Source organism: Meriones unguiculatus, chromosome 17, assembly GCF_030254825.1.
Source record: "Meriones unguiculatus strain TT.TT164.6M chromosome 17, Bangor_MerUng_6.1, whole genome shotgun sequence".
Taxonomy (NCBI): Eukaryota; Metazoa; Chordata; class Mammalia; order Rodentia; family Muridae; genus Meriones; species Meriones unguiculatus.
Genome location: NC_083364.1, coordinates 14,664,280 through 14,683,258, shown reverse-complemented (window position 1 = coordinate 14,683,258; position 18,979 = coordinate 14,664,280). Strand labels below are relative to the sequence as shown.

The following is an 18,979-nucleotide window of genomic DNA, read 5'->3' as shown; positions in this document are numbered from 1 at the left end:
GACAAAGAGCTACAGGCAGCGTACAACTTCTGAGAGAGGGAGAATACCAAGAGGTCATTCCTGAAATCACATATATACAAGCAACACTAAATGAACTCAGCAAGTTCTATTTATATATGCAACTGACCCGTCCCGCAGGTCAGTCGAATGAGACCTTAAGAGAGGGGGCTAGAATAGTGCGGGACAAGAGACGCGAAGAATGGAGACAAGACAGGAGTCTGATCAGGTCTCGCTTATTGAAGGCAAAGCTTACACTTATATAGCAAAGAATCACTAGTAAATCTTCTCACAATATCAGTATTTGTGTCAATTGGCAAGGTATCCAAAGATTCACTCAAGGCTGCACGGAACCAACTCTCTGGCTCTCAGGAACAGAACACCCCGCAGGAAAAGTTGCCAGGGTCAGTCTCCCAGAAGTTGCCAAGGCCAGTCTCTGAGAAACTGAGATTTAGATTAGACTCGTATCTGCCAAGGCCAGGAAGCAGAATCCCAAGTACCAGACTCCTTCAGTTCCCCATTGGCAACAGCCTGTCATCTGATTTACGAGAAAGTCCTAGCTGGCAGAGAAATAGGAACTTAGGCTTAGTTAGTAAAGAAAATGGCGATGACCTCTAACGTGGCTGAGCTAGAGTCAAGCCAAAATAGCCATGCCAGAAGCAGCTTCCCACATGCAACAATAATTAGAGGCCATAAATTTGAGAGGGAGTAAGAAGGAGATATGAAAGTGTTTGAATGGACGAATTGGTGGGAGGATGATGAAATTATATTTTAATTTTTAAAATGCAAAAAAATACAATAAAACATTAAAATAAGATGAATGATATGATATATTGAGATTGAAACCATATTTACGGGGCTGTTATTTTAGTATTTTGATAAACTGTTGTGTTTTTTTTAAAAATAAATATTGTTCAACTCACTGTGCTAAATTTGTAAATTAAAATTTGTCTGAACATAGTATTCATAGTGTTTCAAACATTTGCTCTGGGTCTTAGAAGATATTCTCTTCAACCAATACGAGCACTATTTCATTTATTTTTAAGTTTTTGTAGCATAGAGGCACATCGCTTGTCTTAGACTTACTTTCATCACTAGGAAAGTGTAGTGAAAGTGACCAATGAGACAGGTCAGTCTGTGCACTGTGACCAAAAGATGCTGAATTCAGTGTCCAACAACAAAAGGCACGATTCCACACGGTGCTTCAAACTGCCTCGAAATTTGGAAGCCTTCAGACTTCCTTCACCACAGCACATAGTCCTGGCTTTCCACTCTGGTCTTCCCCAGCTCCTGTCTTCACTGTGACACTATCTTGACCTGAAGGACCTGAAGTCACCTCTCTCCAGCTTGTCTCTCTAAAGAATGGGAGTGCTTCATCCCTGGCAGAGGCTGAAAAATCTCTGAGGAGAGAGAGGTGGCAGGATATGTTTGTTATGGGTTGGAAGGAGTCAAGACCTCTGGTCCCTGAAGGCCCGTTGAGGTCCTTTCATATTCCCAGATGTTGAGTGAAACTTTTCTGGGCTCGGTTTCTGAAAAGGCCCATGGGAATGGCTTATAGGAAGGCATTGCATAGATAAGGGACAGAGAATTACTTCAAAACAACCCTGTGTGTTTGCCATTAAACGTTCCTGTGGGGTTCACATTCAAGTCTCAGGCAGGAGAAGATCCTCTGCTCTCACGCTCTGGGTACCTCACAGAAGGACTGGCCCAGGTAACAAGGGATCAGGAGGCAGGGATGAAAGGGCGCAATAGCATTAATTTTTGTAGAATGACCTAGCCTGGTGTTGAGGTGTAGGGCTAGAAACAGGGAGTCTTAGAGCTGCCTGGGGTACTGCCCCAAAATGCCTTGCCATCCAGTCTCCTGGTACTCACTTCCTAAAGGCCTCCCTGATCCACAGGAAAACATGGGTGCGTTTGGAAAGAGAGAGAGGCAGAGACAGAAAGAGGCAGACAGGCAGACAGAAGGAGAGACAGAGATGGGCTGAGATTTCCTGCCACGTTGTGGGTGAAAGCTAAGGATGCTGTTATACTCATACAGGGCACAAGACATCATCCAGTCCAAAAAAGTGTCAGCCCCGACATATTCCCTAAAACTAGGTTGAGAAAGCCTGCTGCAAGTATCTGGCTTCCATGCTGCTGCATCAACATGGACCATACAGAACAGGCCCAGGTATATGTGATTCCAGCATTCCCAGGCTCACCCTGGTTTTGCTTTATTCATTCAGTATTATTTCCAAGAGCCACTGACATGGCTGTGTGCATTTCTAATTCCTCTGCTGCGCCTTGCCTCCCCTCTGTGCAGTTATGAACAAGCAGACACTAAAGCAAGCCCCCCTCACCAAAATTCATGCTACAGGGAACTTCCTGTAACACACTCACTCACAAACAGGTTTGAAAACTATTATAGATTCCTTGGAGAACGTTTACAGAATTATGTATCGTGAGCCTATGTATTTTTTTTTTTTTTTACTTTTTCTAGCTTTCCACTTAATTACTTATTTATTTTGTGTAGGGTGGTTGGGCAGGGCAGCCTATGAATTGTATCTGGAGGTTAAAAGACTCTCATTCTACCGTGTGGGTCTCAGAGATCAACTCCAGTTATTAGGCTTGGCTGTCAGTGCCTTTACCTCTGAGCCATAGTATGGGGATGAGACTATTTAAATTCTCAATTTCTTATTTCTACACTCTTAGCAGCATTTCTGAGCATTTCCCATACCTCCCAGCCCAAACAACACATGGCACTTTCCACTTGAAGGAATTTTGCTATAAACAGTGAATTCAATGTCTGGCTTCACTTTCTTCCTTTCTTGTTTCCTACTTACATTCCGTTTCTTCTAATTATTCCTCTAGTGCTGTAGTAATCCCTTTCCTTTTGTACATATTCTCATTCATTTTTATTGCATCAGAATTACTGCTTGCTGGTTTAACTGGCTTCTTGCTTGTTTTAGATATGCTTTTCTTGTCGGTTTTAGACAATGTAATAATCTCCTACCATTTTTCCATCTGCGGGCTAACATTATCTGAATTTCTTGTTGACCAGAGAACTATAATGTTAACAGCTGCCTGAAGTGGGGATTTCATATATTTTGTTTAGTCTTTCACAGTCTAAGAGAGCAAACTTAGTCTCCTACACTTTGTACTTTATATCTTGATATTTAATTTTCATACCTTCAATCTGACTGGATTCCAACTTAACATAGAATTAGGTGCAAATGAGATTTATGTAGCTTCATTGAAAGCATTTTCTTACAACAAATGAGTACACAATACACAATTCATGTCTTTCTCTTGATATGTATTGCCAAGTTTTGTTTTTTAATCTTATGTTTGGTTTTGAATAATTCAAGATTTTAAATCTCCTACTAAGTTTAACCTGTCTGTGCTGTTTCAGTATTGCAATTTTCAGGTATATGGTGGGACCTAGAAAGGATCATCCTGAGTGAGCTGTCCCAGAAGCAGAAAGGCACACACGGTATATACTCACTCATATAGACATATAACATAGGATAAACCTACTAAAATCTGTACATCTAAAGAAACTAATCAAGAGAGGTCCCTGACTAAAACACTCAATCCATATCCTGAAAGGCAAAGAGGATGGACATCAGAAGAAGAAGAAGAAGAAGAAGAAGAAGAAGAAGAAGAAGAAGAAGAAGAAGAAGAAGAAGAAGAAGAAGAAAGCAGGAAACAACCTAGGAACCTGTCACAGAGAGCCTCTGAAAAAGCAACAGAACCAGAAAATTTGATCACAGGGAACTTCCCAGAGATTCATACTCCAACCAAGGACTATTCATGGAGATAACCTAGAACCCCTGCACAGATGTAGCCCATGGCAGTTTAGTGTTCAAGTGGGTTACATAGTAATGGGAAGAGGGACTGCCTCTGACATAATCTGAGTGGCCCGCTCTTTGATCACCTCTCCCTGAGTGGGGAGCAACCTTACCAGGCCACAGAAGATGACAATGCAGCCACTCCTGATGTGACCTGATAGACTAAGATCAGAAGGAAGGCATAAAGGACCTCCCCTATCAGTGGACTTGGGGAGGGGCATGTGGGAAGAAGGGGGGAGAGTGGGATCGGGAGGGGAGGAGGGGGGCTTATGGGGGATACAAAGTGAATAAAGTATAATTAATAAAAAATAAAATAATAATAATAAAAAAATAAAACATGGGTACCGCATAGTGTTGGGGAAGAGCTGTTCAGAGCTGATGGCTGCTGGAAAGGAAGACTTGCTTTCTTTAATGGTGAGTTCCCTGGTTGATCAGCCACACTTAGTGGATGAGAATGTAGGGAGCACAGTCTGGAATCGGTAGGTTATTTAAAAAAAAATTAACAGATGAAGTTGAAAGTAGGTGAGGAGTGGATCTAGAATTGGTTAGAGGAAAAGGTGGGAGTGGAATATAAACAAATACATTTATTATGTATACATACATTATGTGTGTATGTATATGTATACATTCAGAAAATTCTCAAAGAGGACAAACATTTTATTTTTAGAAATTACTGTGTAATAAAGATATATTGTACAAGAATTTGTTTTCAATAAAAGAAAAACAGTGACAGGGTTTCTTTGTGTATATCTGGCAGTCCCAGAACTCACTCTGTAGACCAGCCAGGCCTCAACCTCACAAAGATCCTCCTGCCTCTGCCTCCTGAGTGCTGGATTAAAGGCATCCACCAACACTACCCAGTGAGAACTGAGTTTTTTCATCATTGTTTTGCTAATGGAAATTGGTTGCATTTATCTAAATGATACATAGTTGAAGGATTATTAATATGAGAAGTGCTCTGTTATTTCAATATCTTTTATAGAATGTGTTACCTTTTATTTTTCTAATCTGTTATATTGATTATTTTACCATTTCTAATTTTGTCTCCTTTCTCAATCCATATGTAGCTTTCTTAGTTCGCTGTGACAGAAGAGCAGAGACAGTGAGTATTTCGATCTTAAAATAATTCATTTCTACATTTACTCTCATATGTGCTAATTTTACTGCATATGTGCTCAACTGAAATTAAGGAATTTCCTTTTGAATTCATGTTAATACATTTTTGCAAAATGTGTTTGTATCAGAATTAAAATAATAACATAATATTTCTATTAAATTGGTTGATGTCATAAGTCCCAAGACACAGTTTCTGTCACTGAATCATCCTTGCTATTTAAGACAAAACAATACCACTAGACCAAAAAAAATTTTGGTATGCCCCTTTCATTAGCTAGGTAATATTTTATTGTGAAATTTAAAATTGGCATGCCTGGTGAAATGAACATTTTCTTAATTTTCCATAATCATTCTTTATTTATAATTATTTCATTATTTTAGTGTGTGTGTGTGTGTGTGTGTGATTGTGTGTGTGTGTGTACATGAGGGCAGGTACCCACTGTTACCAGAGAGTATGTCAGACTCCTGAAGTTGTATGCAGTTGTGAGCTGTCCAATGTAGATGCTTAGAACTTAACTCTGGTCGTCTGCAAAAGCAGTATGTGCTCTTAACCACTGGCCCATCTCTTCAGCTCCAACCATTGACCTTTCTTTTTTGTTTATTGGTTGGTTAATTTGATTTGCTTTTCTGAGACAGGGCTTCTCTGTGCAGCCCTGGCTGTTCTGGAACTCACTCTGTAGACCAGGCTGGCTTCTAACTCAGAGGTCCACCTGCTTTTGTCTCCTGAGTGTTGAGATTAAAGGAATGTACCAACCTGCAGCCCATCAACATTCTTACATGGATTTAGATGAAACTTGAATTAACAAGAGATGATATAGGATACTTTCTCATCTTTTTTTTTTGTTTTTGTTTTCTTTTTTCCTCATCTTTTTTATACTTTTGAATAATTCTAACTATTCAAATTATTGACTGATTTTTCAAATATTAATAGGACTCTTTCATAACCTCACTGGGTCACAATTTTAGGGAGACTGAGAACAAGAAATGTTCAGTAAGTTTTTCAAACACAGAGGTAAATTTTAATTGCTTTTGCTCTTGTGCCAGGGCTGTGTTCTCATTTACATATTTCTGAGCTCATCAGCCTCAGAAGTCATGCCTGGTCAGAACTACAGCACCATGCCAGAGTTCATCCTCTTTGGCTTCTCGGCATTCCCACGCCAGGTGCTGCCTGTGCTCTTCCTGCTGTACCTGCTGATGTATCTGTTCACGCTCCTGGGGAACCTGCTCATCATGGCTGCTATCTGGACGGAGCGCAGACTCCACACGCCCATGTACCTCTTCCTGTGTGCCCTCTCCATCTCTGAGATCCTCTTCACCGTTGTCATCACCCCCCGCATGCTGGCTGACCTGCTGTCTACTCACCGAGCCATCACATTCACAGCTTGTGCTAACCAGTTGTTTTTCTCCTTCACATTTGGCTACACCCACTCCTTCTTGCTCATGGTCATGGGTTATGACCGCTATGTGGCCATCTGCCGTCCCCTGCATTACCACGTACTTATGAGCCTCCAGGGCTGTGCTCGTCTTCTGGCCTGGTCTTGGGCTGGTGGTTCACTCATTGGGATAGCAGTGACATTAACGATTTTCCACCTTACCTTCTGCGAATATAATGTGATCCACCACTTTCTCTGTCATGTGTTTTCCCTCTTAAAGTTGGCCTGTGGAGAAAGGACAGCTTTTGTCACTATCGCTGTGATTCTGGTGTGCGTCACACCCCTTATAGGATGCCTGATCTTCATTGTCCTCTCCTATGTATTCATTGTGGCCGCCATCTTGAGAATCCCCTCTCCTGAAGGCCGGCAAAAGACGTTCTCCACATGTGCATCCCACCTCACTGTGGTGATTGTTCACTATGGCTTTGCCTCCATCATCTACCTCAAGTCCAGGGGACCCCATTCCCTGTACACTGATACCCTCATGTCTACTATGTATACAGTCTTCACGCCCTTCCTTAGTCCAATTATTTTCAGCCTCAGGAATAAGGAGCTGAAGAATGCTATAAATAAAAGCTTCTACAGGAATTTCTGTCCAAAGTTCCTAAGAGTCAGTTCTGTTGTTGTGAAATAAGATAGAAGGGTGCAGATTTCCCTAGAACTCTTGAAGTGATTAACTACTGTAAGTCTCTGGTTCATGCTAGTGATTGCTTTCCACACTTGTTCCTGAGTCTCAGGAAGCTGTGGTCTCTTGCTTGTGATCTGGTGTGATCCTTTTCCTTCAACTATCTTCATCTATGGTGATGTCATGCACGCATGTTTTTAAAGTAGGTTTTGAGTGCTTAAAATTTTCGTTTTTGATATAGTGTGCGCTTATAGTTAGCCTCTTAATTTTTAGCAGATGTTCCCAAAGTGCAATGTCTACCCCTCTGTGTCTTTTGCCCCATGTCCATAGGCCGTGAGTTCTTAACGCTTCAATTACAAGTAAAGATACATTGTTATGTTATGCTTCAGATAAACAAATTGACAATAACTAATGAAAAGCAGTTCTTGGGGGGGGATTTGCCTCTGATACTTAAGCCAGTGGTGTATAGATTCATGGAGACAAGGAAATACGGTGACTGTTCATGGTCATGTACATGATGCAGATTAAATGAACAGATGCAAACATAACCTGTGGCTACCTCCTGGTAACACAGCAACAGTAAAAAAAGTCTCCAATGCTACTCTATTAGTTCTTCCCAGCGCTCAGAAAAAGAAATACAGTAGGGTAGGTGGCTTATAAGCAGCAGCATTTGATTTTGTAGTTCAGAAGGTTGGGAAAGGCAAGGCTATGACGACAGCAGTGAAGGCACCTTCTTGGTTTATTCCAGTGCCTGGTTCTGTCCTCACTCAAAACATGGGAAAATAGTGAGACTTTAGTTTCTTTTATTTGTTAAAACTTATTTGTGTATGTGCATGGTGTGGGGGACCATACACCACAGCATCCTCGTGGATGTGAGGAAGGGTAAATTTTCCTTTCACCTTGGCACGGGATCCAGGAAGCAGGTTAAACCACCAGGCTTGTTCAGCAAGCACCTTTACCGGAGTCTATTAATCAGCAGGCCAGTTCCCTTAATTAATTAATAATTAATTAATTTTATTAAGTTTGTTCTTTAACATTTTCATTCATGTGTAAAATGTGCCTTAATTACTCATAACTTGAACCTCCGTAAATTCCACCTCCTCCTTAGAAATCCATTTCCTACATTTATGTCTTTGCTTTCTGACACACTGAGTTTAACGAAGGCCCTCTGTGCTCCCACGGGTTTGGAAAAATGCACTGGAGCTCTGTGGAGTTACTAATGAGTACCAAACTGAAAATGAAAAGTGATTTCTCCTCTCCCAGAATCAATCAGTAGCTGATAATTCATCAGGAAGGAATGGGGTCCCGTGAACTCCTCCCCAACTCAAAATGAACTCCTCTCCAATGAACTCCTCAGCAATTCACCAAGCTGACCTTGCGTAGGTCCAGTGCTGCTGCCATGGCTGCATCATGCCATTGCTATGGTGCAGATAACATTCACAGACTGTACTTAGAGAGGATATATGTTTGTTTGTTTGTTTTCTGAATGAACAATGATTTATTATAGCTTACACTGTTGACAGGTCCTCTGTCTTCCCCAAATAGAATGGATATGTTGTGGTGTGTTTACACAATGCAATGGAGATGAACAAATGATGCCCATACTCATCCTGGAAGAATCTGACAAACAGAACAATGATTGCAGTAAGGGATATTAAAACGATGAGCACTTTGCAGGACTATAGTTCATTTGTATCAAGTCCAAGAAAGCACAACATTAACACAGCTTCTAGCAGTCAAGGTCACAGTTGCCCGCTTTGTGAGAGAAGGTGAGGCGGACTAGTTGAGAGGGGTGTAATGAAATGTTTTATTCCTCATCTTCAGAAGTGCTTACATAAGTTATGGTCCTTGTGATCTTTCACTGAGCTGTACTGATGCTTTATTCATCTTCAAAAAATTAAAATATTCCATCCCTCTATTGTTTTGATACAGTTATTCGGCCACTGAATGGCGCCTGATTTGCCTTTTTGTCTCCCTCTTCACTCCTATGCCATTCTCCGTTCATGTGTCTGTCTCTAAGTGGAATCTAGCCAGTGTTTCTTGCGAGGACTGGTGGAGCACTTTGTTCTACTACCTCACCTGTGGGTGCATCTTTTGGGCTGTTTGGTATTGTACTAACAGGGTTGGGTAACACTGATGATTGCTTTTAGCCACGTTAAAAGCACGTGCACTGTCATACTGGTGCATGTTTGGGTTGCTTTTGCTCCACAAATCTGCAAAGTTATAGAAGACAGCATACAGGGAGGTTCTTGAAAGGTGAAAGAAGGCTTTTGTAAGAAAATGAAAAGGATGCCTTTGAACAAGTTTACATGTCCTGGTAAATATTGAATGAAGTCAATTCTAAGATCTCTTCAAGGTCTGTATTTTTTAACACTCTCAAGAGGCATCTTCCTTTATGAATATCCTTTTCAGTGCATTTTTGACCTCTTTGTTTCTCAGACTATAAATCAGTGGGTTGAGCATAGGATTGAAAAGGCTATGGAAGAGCAAAAGATATTTCTTCTGCTCATTGGAATCCCCATGTTGGGGTCCAATGTACATGACAATGGCTGTACCATAAAAGAGTCCAATGACACAGAGATGGGAGGAGCAGGTGGAGAAGGCTTTCTGACGTCCTTGCCATGACTTGATCTTCAGGATGGCATACAGAATATGAGCATAAGAGACCACAATTGAAAAAAATGGTCCTACAAGCACAGACACAGCCCCAGCCAAAACCATGACCTCATTGATGCGGGTGTCTGAACAGGCAAGTTTGAGAACAGCTATAATTTCACAGAAAAAAATGATTCACTTTTTGAGAGCCACAGAAGGGCAATGGTAAGAGTAATACTAGATGGACTAGGGCCAAGAGCACTCCTAAAATCCAGGAAGTCACCACCAGGATAACAGAAACTCTCCAGCTCATGATGACAGAGTATCGGAGTGGGTGGCAGATGGCCACATACCGATCATAGGACATCACCACCAGTAGGAGACATTCTGTGTGTGCAAATGTCAGAAAGAGAAAGGTCTGTGTCATGCAGCCAGCAAAGGAGATGGGCTTGGCTGGATCCATGAGGTTCACCAGCACTGGGGCACTGTGTTGCAGGCATAGGCAATGCCAACAATGGCCAGGTGGGACAGGAAGAAGTACATGGGAGTGTGGAGTCTAGAATCCAGGCAGATAAGCCCCACGATGGTCCCATTCCCCATCAGGGTGAACGCATAGAACAGTGAGAAGAGGGCAAAGAGGAGCATCTGCAGAGAGGATATATGTTTGACAAGATCAAAATACTATAACTTTTTTCAGGACCTCAACATAAAACCAGATACCCTAAATCAATTGGAAAAAAAAGTGGGGAACAGCCTAGAACTCATTGGCACAGGAGACAACTTCCTGAACAGAACACTAACAGCACAGGCTCTAAGAGCAACAATCAATAAATGGGACCTCATGAAACTGAAAAGCTTCTGTAAAGCAAAGGATACCATCATCAAAACAAAACGACTGCCTACAGATTGGGAAAGAATCTTCACTAACCCTTTATCTGACAGAGGACTAATATCCAGTATATACAAAGAACTAAAGAAGCTGAAAAGCAGCAATCCAAGTCATCCAATTAAAAAATGGGGAACAGAGCTAAACAGAGAATTCTCGACAGAGGAATATCGAATGGCAGAAAAACACTTAAAGAAATGCTCATCCTCATTAGCCATCAGGGAAATGCAAATCAAAACGACCCTGAGATATCACCTTACACCCATCAGAATGGCCAAGATGAAAAACTCAAGCGATAACTTTTTTCAGATTTATCAATCATGTCCACATTCAGGAGGCTGGGGCAGGAGAGTGTGCATTTAAACCCATTGTCGGGATTTTATAATGAGACATTTTCTTAAAAGAAATAAAGAAATAACTTGATTTCACCACTGTCCGAAGACTTTATGTATCAAACCTTGTATCATTGTCCAGAACTTGCTAAGAGGCTAGAGAGATGGCTCAATGGTTAAGAGCATTTGCTGTTCTTCCAGAGGACCTAGGTTGGATTCCACAACTTACACTGGTCTCAAAACTACTTGTAACTCCAGCTCCAGGGTATCTGATACCCTCTGCTGAGTTTCTCAGGCACACTCACACTTGCAGCATACACTCACAGTAGTCATTAACAAACACACACACAGATAAGAAATAAAAATAAATCTTAAAGAAACTCCATAAAGGCAGAAATTGGAATGATCTGAATCAGACATCTGATTCAAAGTTCTAAGCATCAAATTTCTCAAAATGCTTGGATGGTAAGAAGCCTAGTTAATCCTTGATACCCAATAATGATGGGATGGGGTAAGGAAATGCTGACAGTTTTCATTTTCTTTCTTTCTTTCTGTGTGTGTGCCTGAATGACCGAGTGTGTGCATGTGTGTGTGTGTGTGTGTGTTGTAGATGTGTTTGTGTGGGTGCACTACAGGAGGACTTTGGGTATCCTTCCTAACCCTTTATTTTATAAACCATGTTCATTTAAACACCCTGGATCAAAAGAATAACTGACCCTGGCGTTATGGCCGTGGCCTGTATGCCTCCTCAATTTTCATGTCTCTGCTTCCCACAATTCTGGGGCTACAGGTACGCACAACTATGTTAACATTGATGTGTGGGCGTAGGGTATCTGAGCTCAGGACCTCATGACTGTTGTGTCATGTTCTTACCCACTGGGTCATCTCCCTAGGTCTCTGATGAGAGTTTTTGAGGAGGATGAAAGCTAAGTTGAGATCTAAAGGAAGAACAAACAGCGAAACAGGGAGCAGGAGAGGAAGAGGTACCCTAAGTAAATGAATGAGAGAGGGAAGGCAGAAAACGGGGATAAAGGAAGCAAAATAGAGAGAAGGAAGCAAGTGTGCAGAAAGGAAGAAGAAAGGAAAATAATAGATATTAATAGGTAGATAGACACAGATAGTAGATAGATAATAATTAGATAGATAGATGATAGACAATCTATTGACAGGAAGGAGGGTGGTGCATTTCTAGGCCCCTAGCTACTCTGGACTTAGAGGACCACGAATCCCTCCTCACCAGGCACGTGCAGTGGAAAGGCACATCTGGGAACCTGCCACTGGGGAAGGCACCTGCTGAGATAAAACTCTTGTCCCTCCGTTATAGCTCTAGAGTTCTGTAAACAGAGCTCTGCACGCTGCGCTATAGATCATCCCCAGACTTCTCCACTACGGTAAGTGGGGCTCCTTCTTTCCAGGCTAGATGAGCCAAGTGCTGTGAAGACGGAAAAGTAGAAGACAGAGATAGATATGGCACAGAGAGCCCTTGAATTCTGGAGCAGAAAAAGAAGGCATAAGAGGATCGAGTTGGTTGTCTGCTGACACAGGAAGCTCTTTCCAGCTCTGAGGGCCTGTCCTGATTTTCAGTGGCCCACTGAATCTATTTATGGTCCATAAGTTCCCCTTCCCATGCTGGTCATGGTTTCCAGGGTTCATTCTGGGGTGAGGAATATTTCTATGCTGGGCGGAAGGGAGGGCATTTCTGAGACAAGGCAATAAAAAGTACCTGTCCTGTGTGTTTGTGTCACCTGGCTGTGTGGATATGCGCTGTGTGTGTGTGTCTGTGTGAGCCACCTCTGTTAGAATCTCATCAGCCTAATACCAGTGTGTCAACAGGGACACACATCCTCTGAAGACACTGAGGAAGAATCTTTCCTTGTGTTTTGTAGCTTCTAGTGGCAACATCATTCCAATCCTTGCCTTTATCTTCATGGCTTTTTTTTCCTATTTGACTTCTAGTATTTTTTAAGTTTTAGAAACCACTAATTTATTTATTGTGAATGTATGACTGTAGGCCTGCATACACCATAGTGCATAGAAGTCAGAGGACAACCTGTGAGAGTCAGTTCTCTCCTTTCACCTGTTGTGTGGGTCGTAGGGGTCAAACTCAGGCCATCAAGTTTGGCAGCCAGAACCTTTACCTATTGAAATTCTTCCTAGCCCCCAGTTTTCTCCTAAGGACGCCAGGATCTGTATAGAGATCATATTATAATCTAGGATGAGCTTCTCTCAATAGCCTTACCTTGGTTAAAATCTGCAAAGTTCTTATTTCGAAATAAGGTCACAGTGTGAGGTTATTTGTGGACATGCACCTCTGGAAGACATTGTTCAATCAAAACAAACAAACAAACAAACAAAACCCTTGGATGTGTTGCTGTTATTCGCCCTTAGTTTACTGAGTTCTCAGATAAGCACCATGAGCTTGCTAAGTTCCCAGTAGGTGTGTATGGGGTGAGTGACTGTCTCCACATCTGGCTGTTTATGGGGTAAGGCCAACAGCGTGCACTTCAGAAGCAGAGCGTGGCCCTCTGCTTGACTTTTCCCGCTTTTGTACTCTGTGTTCACAGTTTTAGGTCTATGACACAAATCCCGTAGGCAGACAGAGCTATACAGGTTTTTCTGGCATTCCCCTTGTAAAGGGAGGACACTGGGACAGGATTGGGGGGCTCTGCCTGAGTTTTGTGTCTGTGAAAATGGCCCATCTTTTCCCAAAGATCCAGTTTCCTGTAGGTGACTGGAAGATCCTTCTTTACAAGTCTTGCAAAGGAGGTGCTCTGAGAAATTAAAGAATGGAGCATATACCAGAAGGAGAGGGAGCCAGGAAGGCCGTTCCGTAATTTTTAGTAACATTGGTGCATTTAGAAGGAGGACTCCTGGGACAGGAGAGTGCATGCAGACACAGCAATAATTAGCCTGGAGAGCGGGTGAGATCCTGACATGTCCCTTCTGGATCACCTGGCATGTGAGTGACAGCCTACAGACATCAGTCAGCAACGGAAATAGACAAGGCTGAGTCTAACAATGGCTGCTGTAGGCTTTATGCAGAGGACCTGGCATGGCATCCCCTCAGCAATTCAGCGAGGTCAGGTATTTGGTTATCAAAATACTCAATTAAAACCTGGACTGGAGCCGTAATTAGCATGATGCCACAGCCTGTAGTCAGCGCAGGGAATCCCTTCCACTGTGAGAGAAGACAAGTAGGGAAAATGGCGAGGTTCAAGAGACAGGACGCACGGCCAGTGCTCAGGCTAGGTCCATGTAGAGGACGTGCAGGGAGTAAGGTTCAGAAATGGTGACGTGTGGGAGAAGAGTGAAGCAGACGGCGTCCCTGGTGTTGGTGTCAGGGATGAGCTTAGCTGGAAGGGTTTCCCGTAACCTACAAGAGCTTCTTTCACGTGTGGTGTGACCCTTTCTGGAGTAAAGCTAAAGTGTTTGCTTTCCAGGATTCTAACTTTGCATCAGAAGTCACACTTAGCAAAAATCCTCTGTGTCTGGTACAGTCAGGTTTGAAATATTGGAGTGAATCTCATTGCACAGAGAGCATTTGAAAATCTGTTACCAAAACAACAGCTTAATTAGTCTGTGACAGACATACATACATGCACGAATGAAAATATTTACATACTAATTATTGTGAAACTTAAAACATCAACTTTTGAATTCATTGTATTCCACCATATGACATTTTAAAACTTTTCTACATTTATCTGTGTGTGGGCATGTGTGTGTGTGCCAACATGTGGCATATGCCTGTGTGTGCATGCAGTAGTGTGTGGAGATCAGAGAAAACTTGCAAACCTCAGTTCTCTCCTACCAGGATCAAACTCGGGTTGGGCACCTTAGTGGCACCATGACCAAACTGAGCATTTGTTTCCCAGTAGTTTAAAAAAAAAAAAAGTCCTTTCCTCAACTATAAAGATCATCCAACATTTCTTTGAGTAACTATGCTTTCATGATATTAAATTTTAAAGTTTTGTTACATTTATTTATTTATATTTTCTCTCTTTTTCTCCCTGTGTTGTGTGTGTGTGTGTCTGTGTCTGTGTCTGTATTAAGCCATCTTGATAGCTCTTTGAATATTCTCCGTTCTCTCTTTGACTGTGATCTCGCAGGGAGTCCAGCTTTGCTATCATCTCTGCAGGAAGATGCTTTCACCCACGGCCTCCCTTAAGCAATTCCTTATCTGGCTATGAACGTGTGCTCTCAGAAAGCCATCTTCACACTTCTCAGCAGCTGATGCCTCGTTTGAAGGGCCTGTTTGGTCTTGCTCTAATTCTTAGTGCCTCAGTGGAAAGGTTTACTCATCTGACTCAGTGTCCGAGAGGAGACTTTTCTGTCTGATCCTTCTCTTCATGATTTTCAAGGCTCACTTAATTATTTGTGGATCTGCTCTATTGGGGTTTTTTTTTTTTGTTTTATTGATTTTCACTTTGCCAAATAATCCAACTGCAGATTTGAGAGCACATTTTTTAGCTCACTTCAGGCAGAATTAACGGCTTTCTACCGTAGTCTTTCAATTTCTTTTCTTAATTAATTCATTCACTTTACATCCCAACTGTAGTCCCCCCTTCCTTCGTTTCCTCCAAATCCCACCCTCCCTCCCTCTTTCCTACATCCCCATCCCCTAGTACTCAGAAAATGGGGAGTCCTCCTCCCTTACCAACTGACCCTAGACTATCAAGTCTCTTCAGGACTAGTTTTTCAATTTCATCAGTTTTTAAAAATTGCTTGTTTTCTGCTCCTGGGAGGTGTAATTGATCTCCATGGAGGACTTTTATAATTCAGACTAAACTATTTTCTACATATTTGAACAATTTTGCTGATTTTGTTTTCACTGTCTTTCTTTTTCGCTAATTTTGTTCTTATCCATCCAAAAAAAAAACCTACAATACAAACAGAAGAAATTCTTTATTATATTTTTAAGGATTTATTTTATTTTCAATTATTTGCAGGACTGCAGGTGCTCCCAGAGGCTAGAGGAATCACATCTCCTGAAGCTGGTTTACAGGTGGTTTGGGTAGCCCAGTGTGGGCGCTGGGATTCAAGCATGGGTCTCCCGAACTTCACCACCTTCTCTGGACAGCACTGCACACAATCTTAACACAACTACACGACTATTAACATCTATAAAAATACCTTACAACAAACTGTAGGTCTTAAATTGTGCTGCCTTTTCTGTTAACATCCTTCCAATGTTCCTGTATTAATTTCATTCAGTTATTGTAACTTTTCACTTTGATTGAGTTTTTAGCATTTTCCTCTCACTTCTCTTCTCTTATTGTGTATATATGTGCTGTATGTGTGCATGTGTGCAGATGCTGAGACCAGAGGAGGACACCAGGTGTCCTCTGTCGCTTTCAACCTTATTGCCTTGACATAGAATCTCTCACTGTGAATCAGGTTTAGTTCCTAGTGTCCACGTTGGGTGGCCCACAATTGCTTGTGACTCCAGTTCCAGGGATCTGATATCCTTTTCTGGATTCCATAGGCACTTGTGTGTTTGTGTGTGTGTGTGTGTGTGTGTGTATGTGTGTGTTTCTCCTCTTGACTTACTTGCTTGTCTGAGATTTTTTATTACCTGTGTTTTCTCGGGTGCACTTATCCTTTTTATGTTAGAGTTTTCCTTCTAGAACCTTCTGTAGGGCAGGATTTGCAGACTTTTATAAGACAAAATTTGCTTAAATTTTGTTTTATCATGATATGTTTAATTTTCTCCATCTAGCATGATTGAAAGTTTTGCTTGGCACAGACACAGCTGTGCACACACAGAAACGCACACAGACAAACCACAAACAATATGCACTCATGAACACACATAAATATTTTAAAGATGATTTAGTCATTTTATTTATGTGTCCATGTGCATGCTTGGGTGTGTGTATATATGTATGCAGGTGCCTGTAGAGGCCAAAAGAGAGTCAAGTTCCCTAGAACTGGAGACATGGACATTTGTGGGCCACCCAACATGGATGCTAGGAAACAAACTCAATTCCTGTACAACAGTAACAATTGCCTTTCATGGCTGAGCCACTTCTCCAAGACCCAAATAAATCTATTTGAAAAGAGTAATAATAATGCTTGTGGGTTATTTTTTTAAATAACTATTACTATCTAGTGAGTTCTATGTCCAACGTACTTAGCATATATGATCTTGTTTGACCCTGAAAAAATTATTAAAGTCTGTCTTCTGCATCCATGAGCTTTACTTGTGGCCAAAATGCTGGCCTAGCATTTATTTATCTGTTTTGAAATTGAAGTGCCTTTTTTCTTTTCAATATTCTTGTGTGTGTGTGTGTGCGTGCACACACACACACACACACACACACACACACACTCACACTCCTACAGACAGAGGCCAATCTTGGATGTCATTCCTCATATACCATCCATTTTGTTTTCTAAGCGGGAGTCTCTGGCTTGGACCCAAAGCTTACTGACAAGGTTATATAAGGTGACTAGTGACACTCAGGAATCTTCCTTTCTCCACCATCCCAGTGTTTATCCCAGAGACTGTCAGTGTAAGCCATCGCATCCAGCTTTTTAAGTGTGAGTTATGGAAATGAACTCAGATCCATACGCTTGCATGACAAATGACTTAACAGCTGAGTTAGATCCTCAGCCCCTTGTCATATCAGTATAACAATGATTTATATGATGTATGCATTGTATTATATGTTCTAAGCTATCTAGACATGATTCAAAGTCTGGAGAGAATCTACATACGATATGAAATATAACCTCATTTTACATAATGCCGAAAATTTTGGTGCGTGGCAGGGAGTCTGGAAATGCTTCCCTGGGAATATCAAAGAACAACTGTAAACTTACATTTTTTTTTTCCAGGTAGGTAGACGAGTCATCATGTTTTAGACAGATAAAGAAGCTTCTCAGATATCCTTCTAAGAAGACTTCATACACATGGCTGCACACAAACACGCACACACAGACCTGTGATCTTAATTACTTAGTGATCTTTCTCACCCCTTTCAGGTGTGGCTGCCATGTTTGGGCTAAATTACACCTTTGTGTCAGAGTTCATCCTCATTGGCTTCTCTTCCTTTCCTCGTCTTCAGCTGATGTTCTTCCTGCTCTTCCTGCTCATGTACCTCTTCACGCTGCTGGGAAACCTGCTCATCATGGCCACCATCTGGAGTGAACACAGTCTCCACACACCCATGTACCTCTTCCTGTGTGCCCTCTCCATCTCTGAGATCTTCTACACCTTTGCCATCATCCCACGCATGCTGTCTGACCTGCTCTCCACACTTCACTCCATCACCTTCCCGGCCTGTGCCAGCCAGATGTTCTTCTCCTTCACATTTGGCTTCACCCACTCCTTTCTACTCACCGTCATGGGCTATGACCGCTATGTGGCCATCTGTCACCCACTGCGCTACAATGTGCTCATGAGCCCCCGGGGCTGTGCCTGCTTGGTTGCCTGGTCCTGGGTTGGTGGTTCATTCATGGGCACAGTGGTGACTACAGCCATTTTCAACCTCACGTTCTGTGGACCCAATGAGATCCACCATTTTTTCTGCCATGTTCCACCTCTATTGAAGTTGGCATGTGGAGAGAATGTACTTGTGGTAGCCAGAGGTGTGGGGATGGTGTGCATTACAGCCCTCCTGGGCTGCTTTCTCCTCATCCTCCTCTCATATGCCTTCATCGTGGCTACCATCTTGAAGATCCCATCAGCTGAGGGGCGACACAAGGCCTTCTCCACCTGTGCATCCCACCTCACAGTGGTGATTGTGCACTATGGCTTTGCTTCTGTCATCTACCTCAAGCCCAAGGGCCCCAAGTCTCTGGAAGGAGATACTCTGATGGGTATCACCTACACGGTCCTCACCCCCTTCCTCAGCCCCATCATCTTCAGTCTCAGGAACAAGGAGCTAAAGGTATCTATGAAGAAAATTTTCCTCAACAAATTATTTCTGCAGCCCTCCTGAAGGCACTGGCTTTCTGGTGGGAATGTGGTAGGGGAAAATCTCTGGTCCACCTCCTTCTGTCCTTCTATTCTCTATTTCTTGCTTTTACCTTCTTTTCTCTTTTATTCTCTTCTATTCTCCTCTCAACAGTCCACTTTCTCCTCTTCTCTCCTCTTCCTCTCTCCTTCTTCTTTCCCCTTCTTCCATCTTAATAACCCTAAGTTACATGTCTCCCTCCCA

The 18,979-nt window shown here is 42.2% G+C and overlaps 2 protein-coding genes and 1 pseudogene across 2 annotated transcripts; 2 read left to right on the top strand and 1 right to left on the bottom strand.

Annotated features, from left to right (window-relative positions):
- Positions 1-6,035: 6,035 nt before the first annotated feature.
- Positions 6,036-7,010, top strand: LOC110540783 (olfactory receptor 10H28). The gene has a single exon (XM_021627555.2). The coding sequence runs from the start codon at positions 6,036-6,038 to the stop codon at positions 7,008-7,010; it is 975 nt and encodes a 324-aa protein (XP_021483230.2).
- Positions 7,011-9,377: 2,367 nt separating this feature from the next.
- Positions 9,378-17,814, bottom strand: LOC110543324 (olfactory receptor 2A7-like; annotated as a pseudogene).
- On the top strand, positions 17,810-18,760 carry LOC110540785 (olfactory receptor 10H5-like). The gene has a single exon (XM_021627557.2). It carries the CDS (start codon positions 17,813-17,815, stop codon positions 18,758-18,760), a length of 948 nt encoding a protein of 315 aa, XP_021483232.2. The 5' UTR covers positions 17,810-17,812.
- Positions 18,761-18,979: the final 219 nt, after the last annotated feature.

What these genes read in the sequence shown, in the direction of transcription:
- LOC110540783 (XM_021627555.2), top strand. Translation starts at nt 6,036, where the DNA reads ATGCCTGGTCAGAACTACAGCACCATGCCAGAGTTCATCCTCTTTGGC.
- LOC110540785 (XM_021627557.2), top strand. Translation starts at nt 17,813, where the DNA reads ATGTTTGGGCTAAATTACACCTTTGTGTCAGAGTTCATCCTCATTGGC.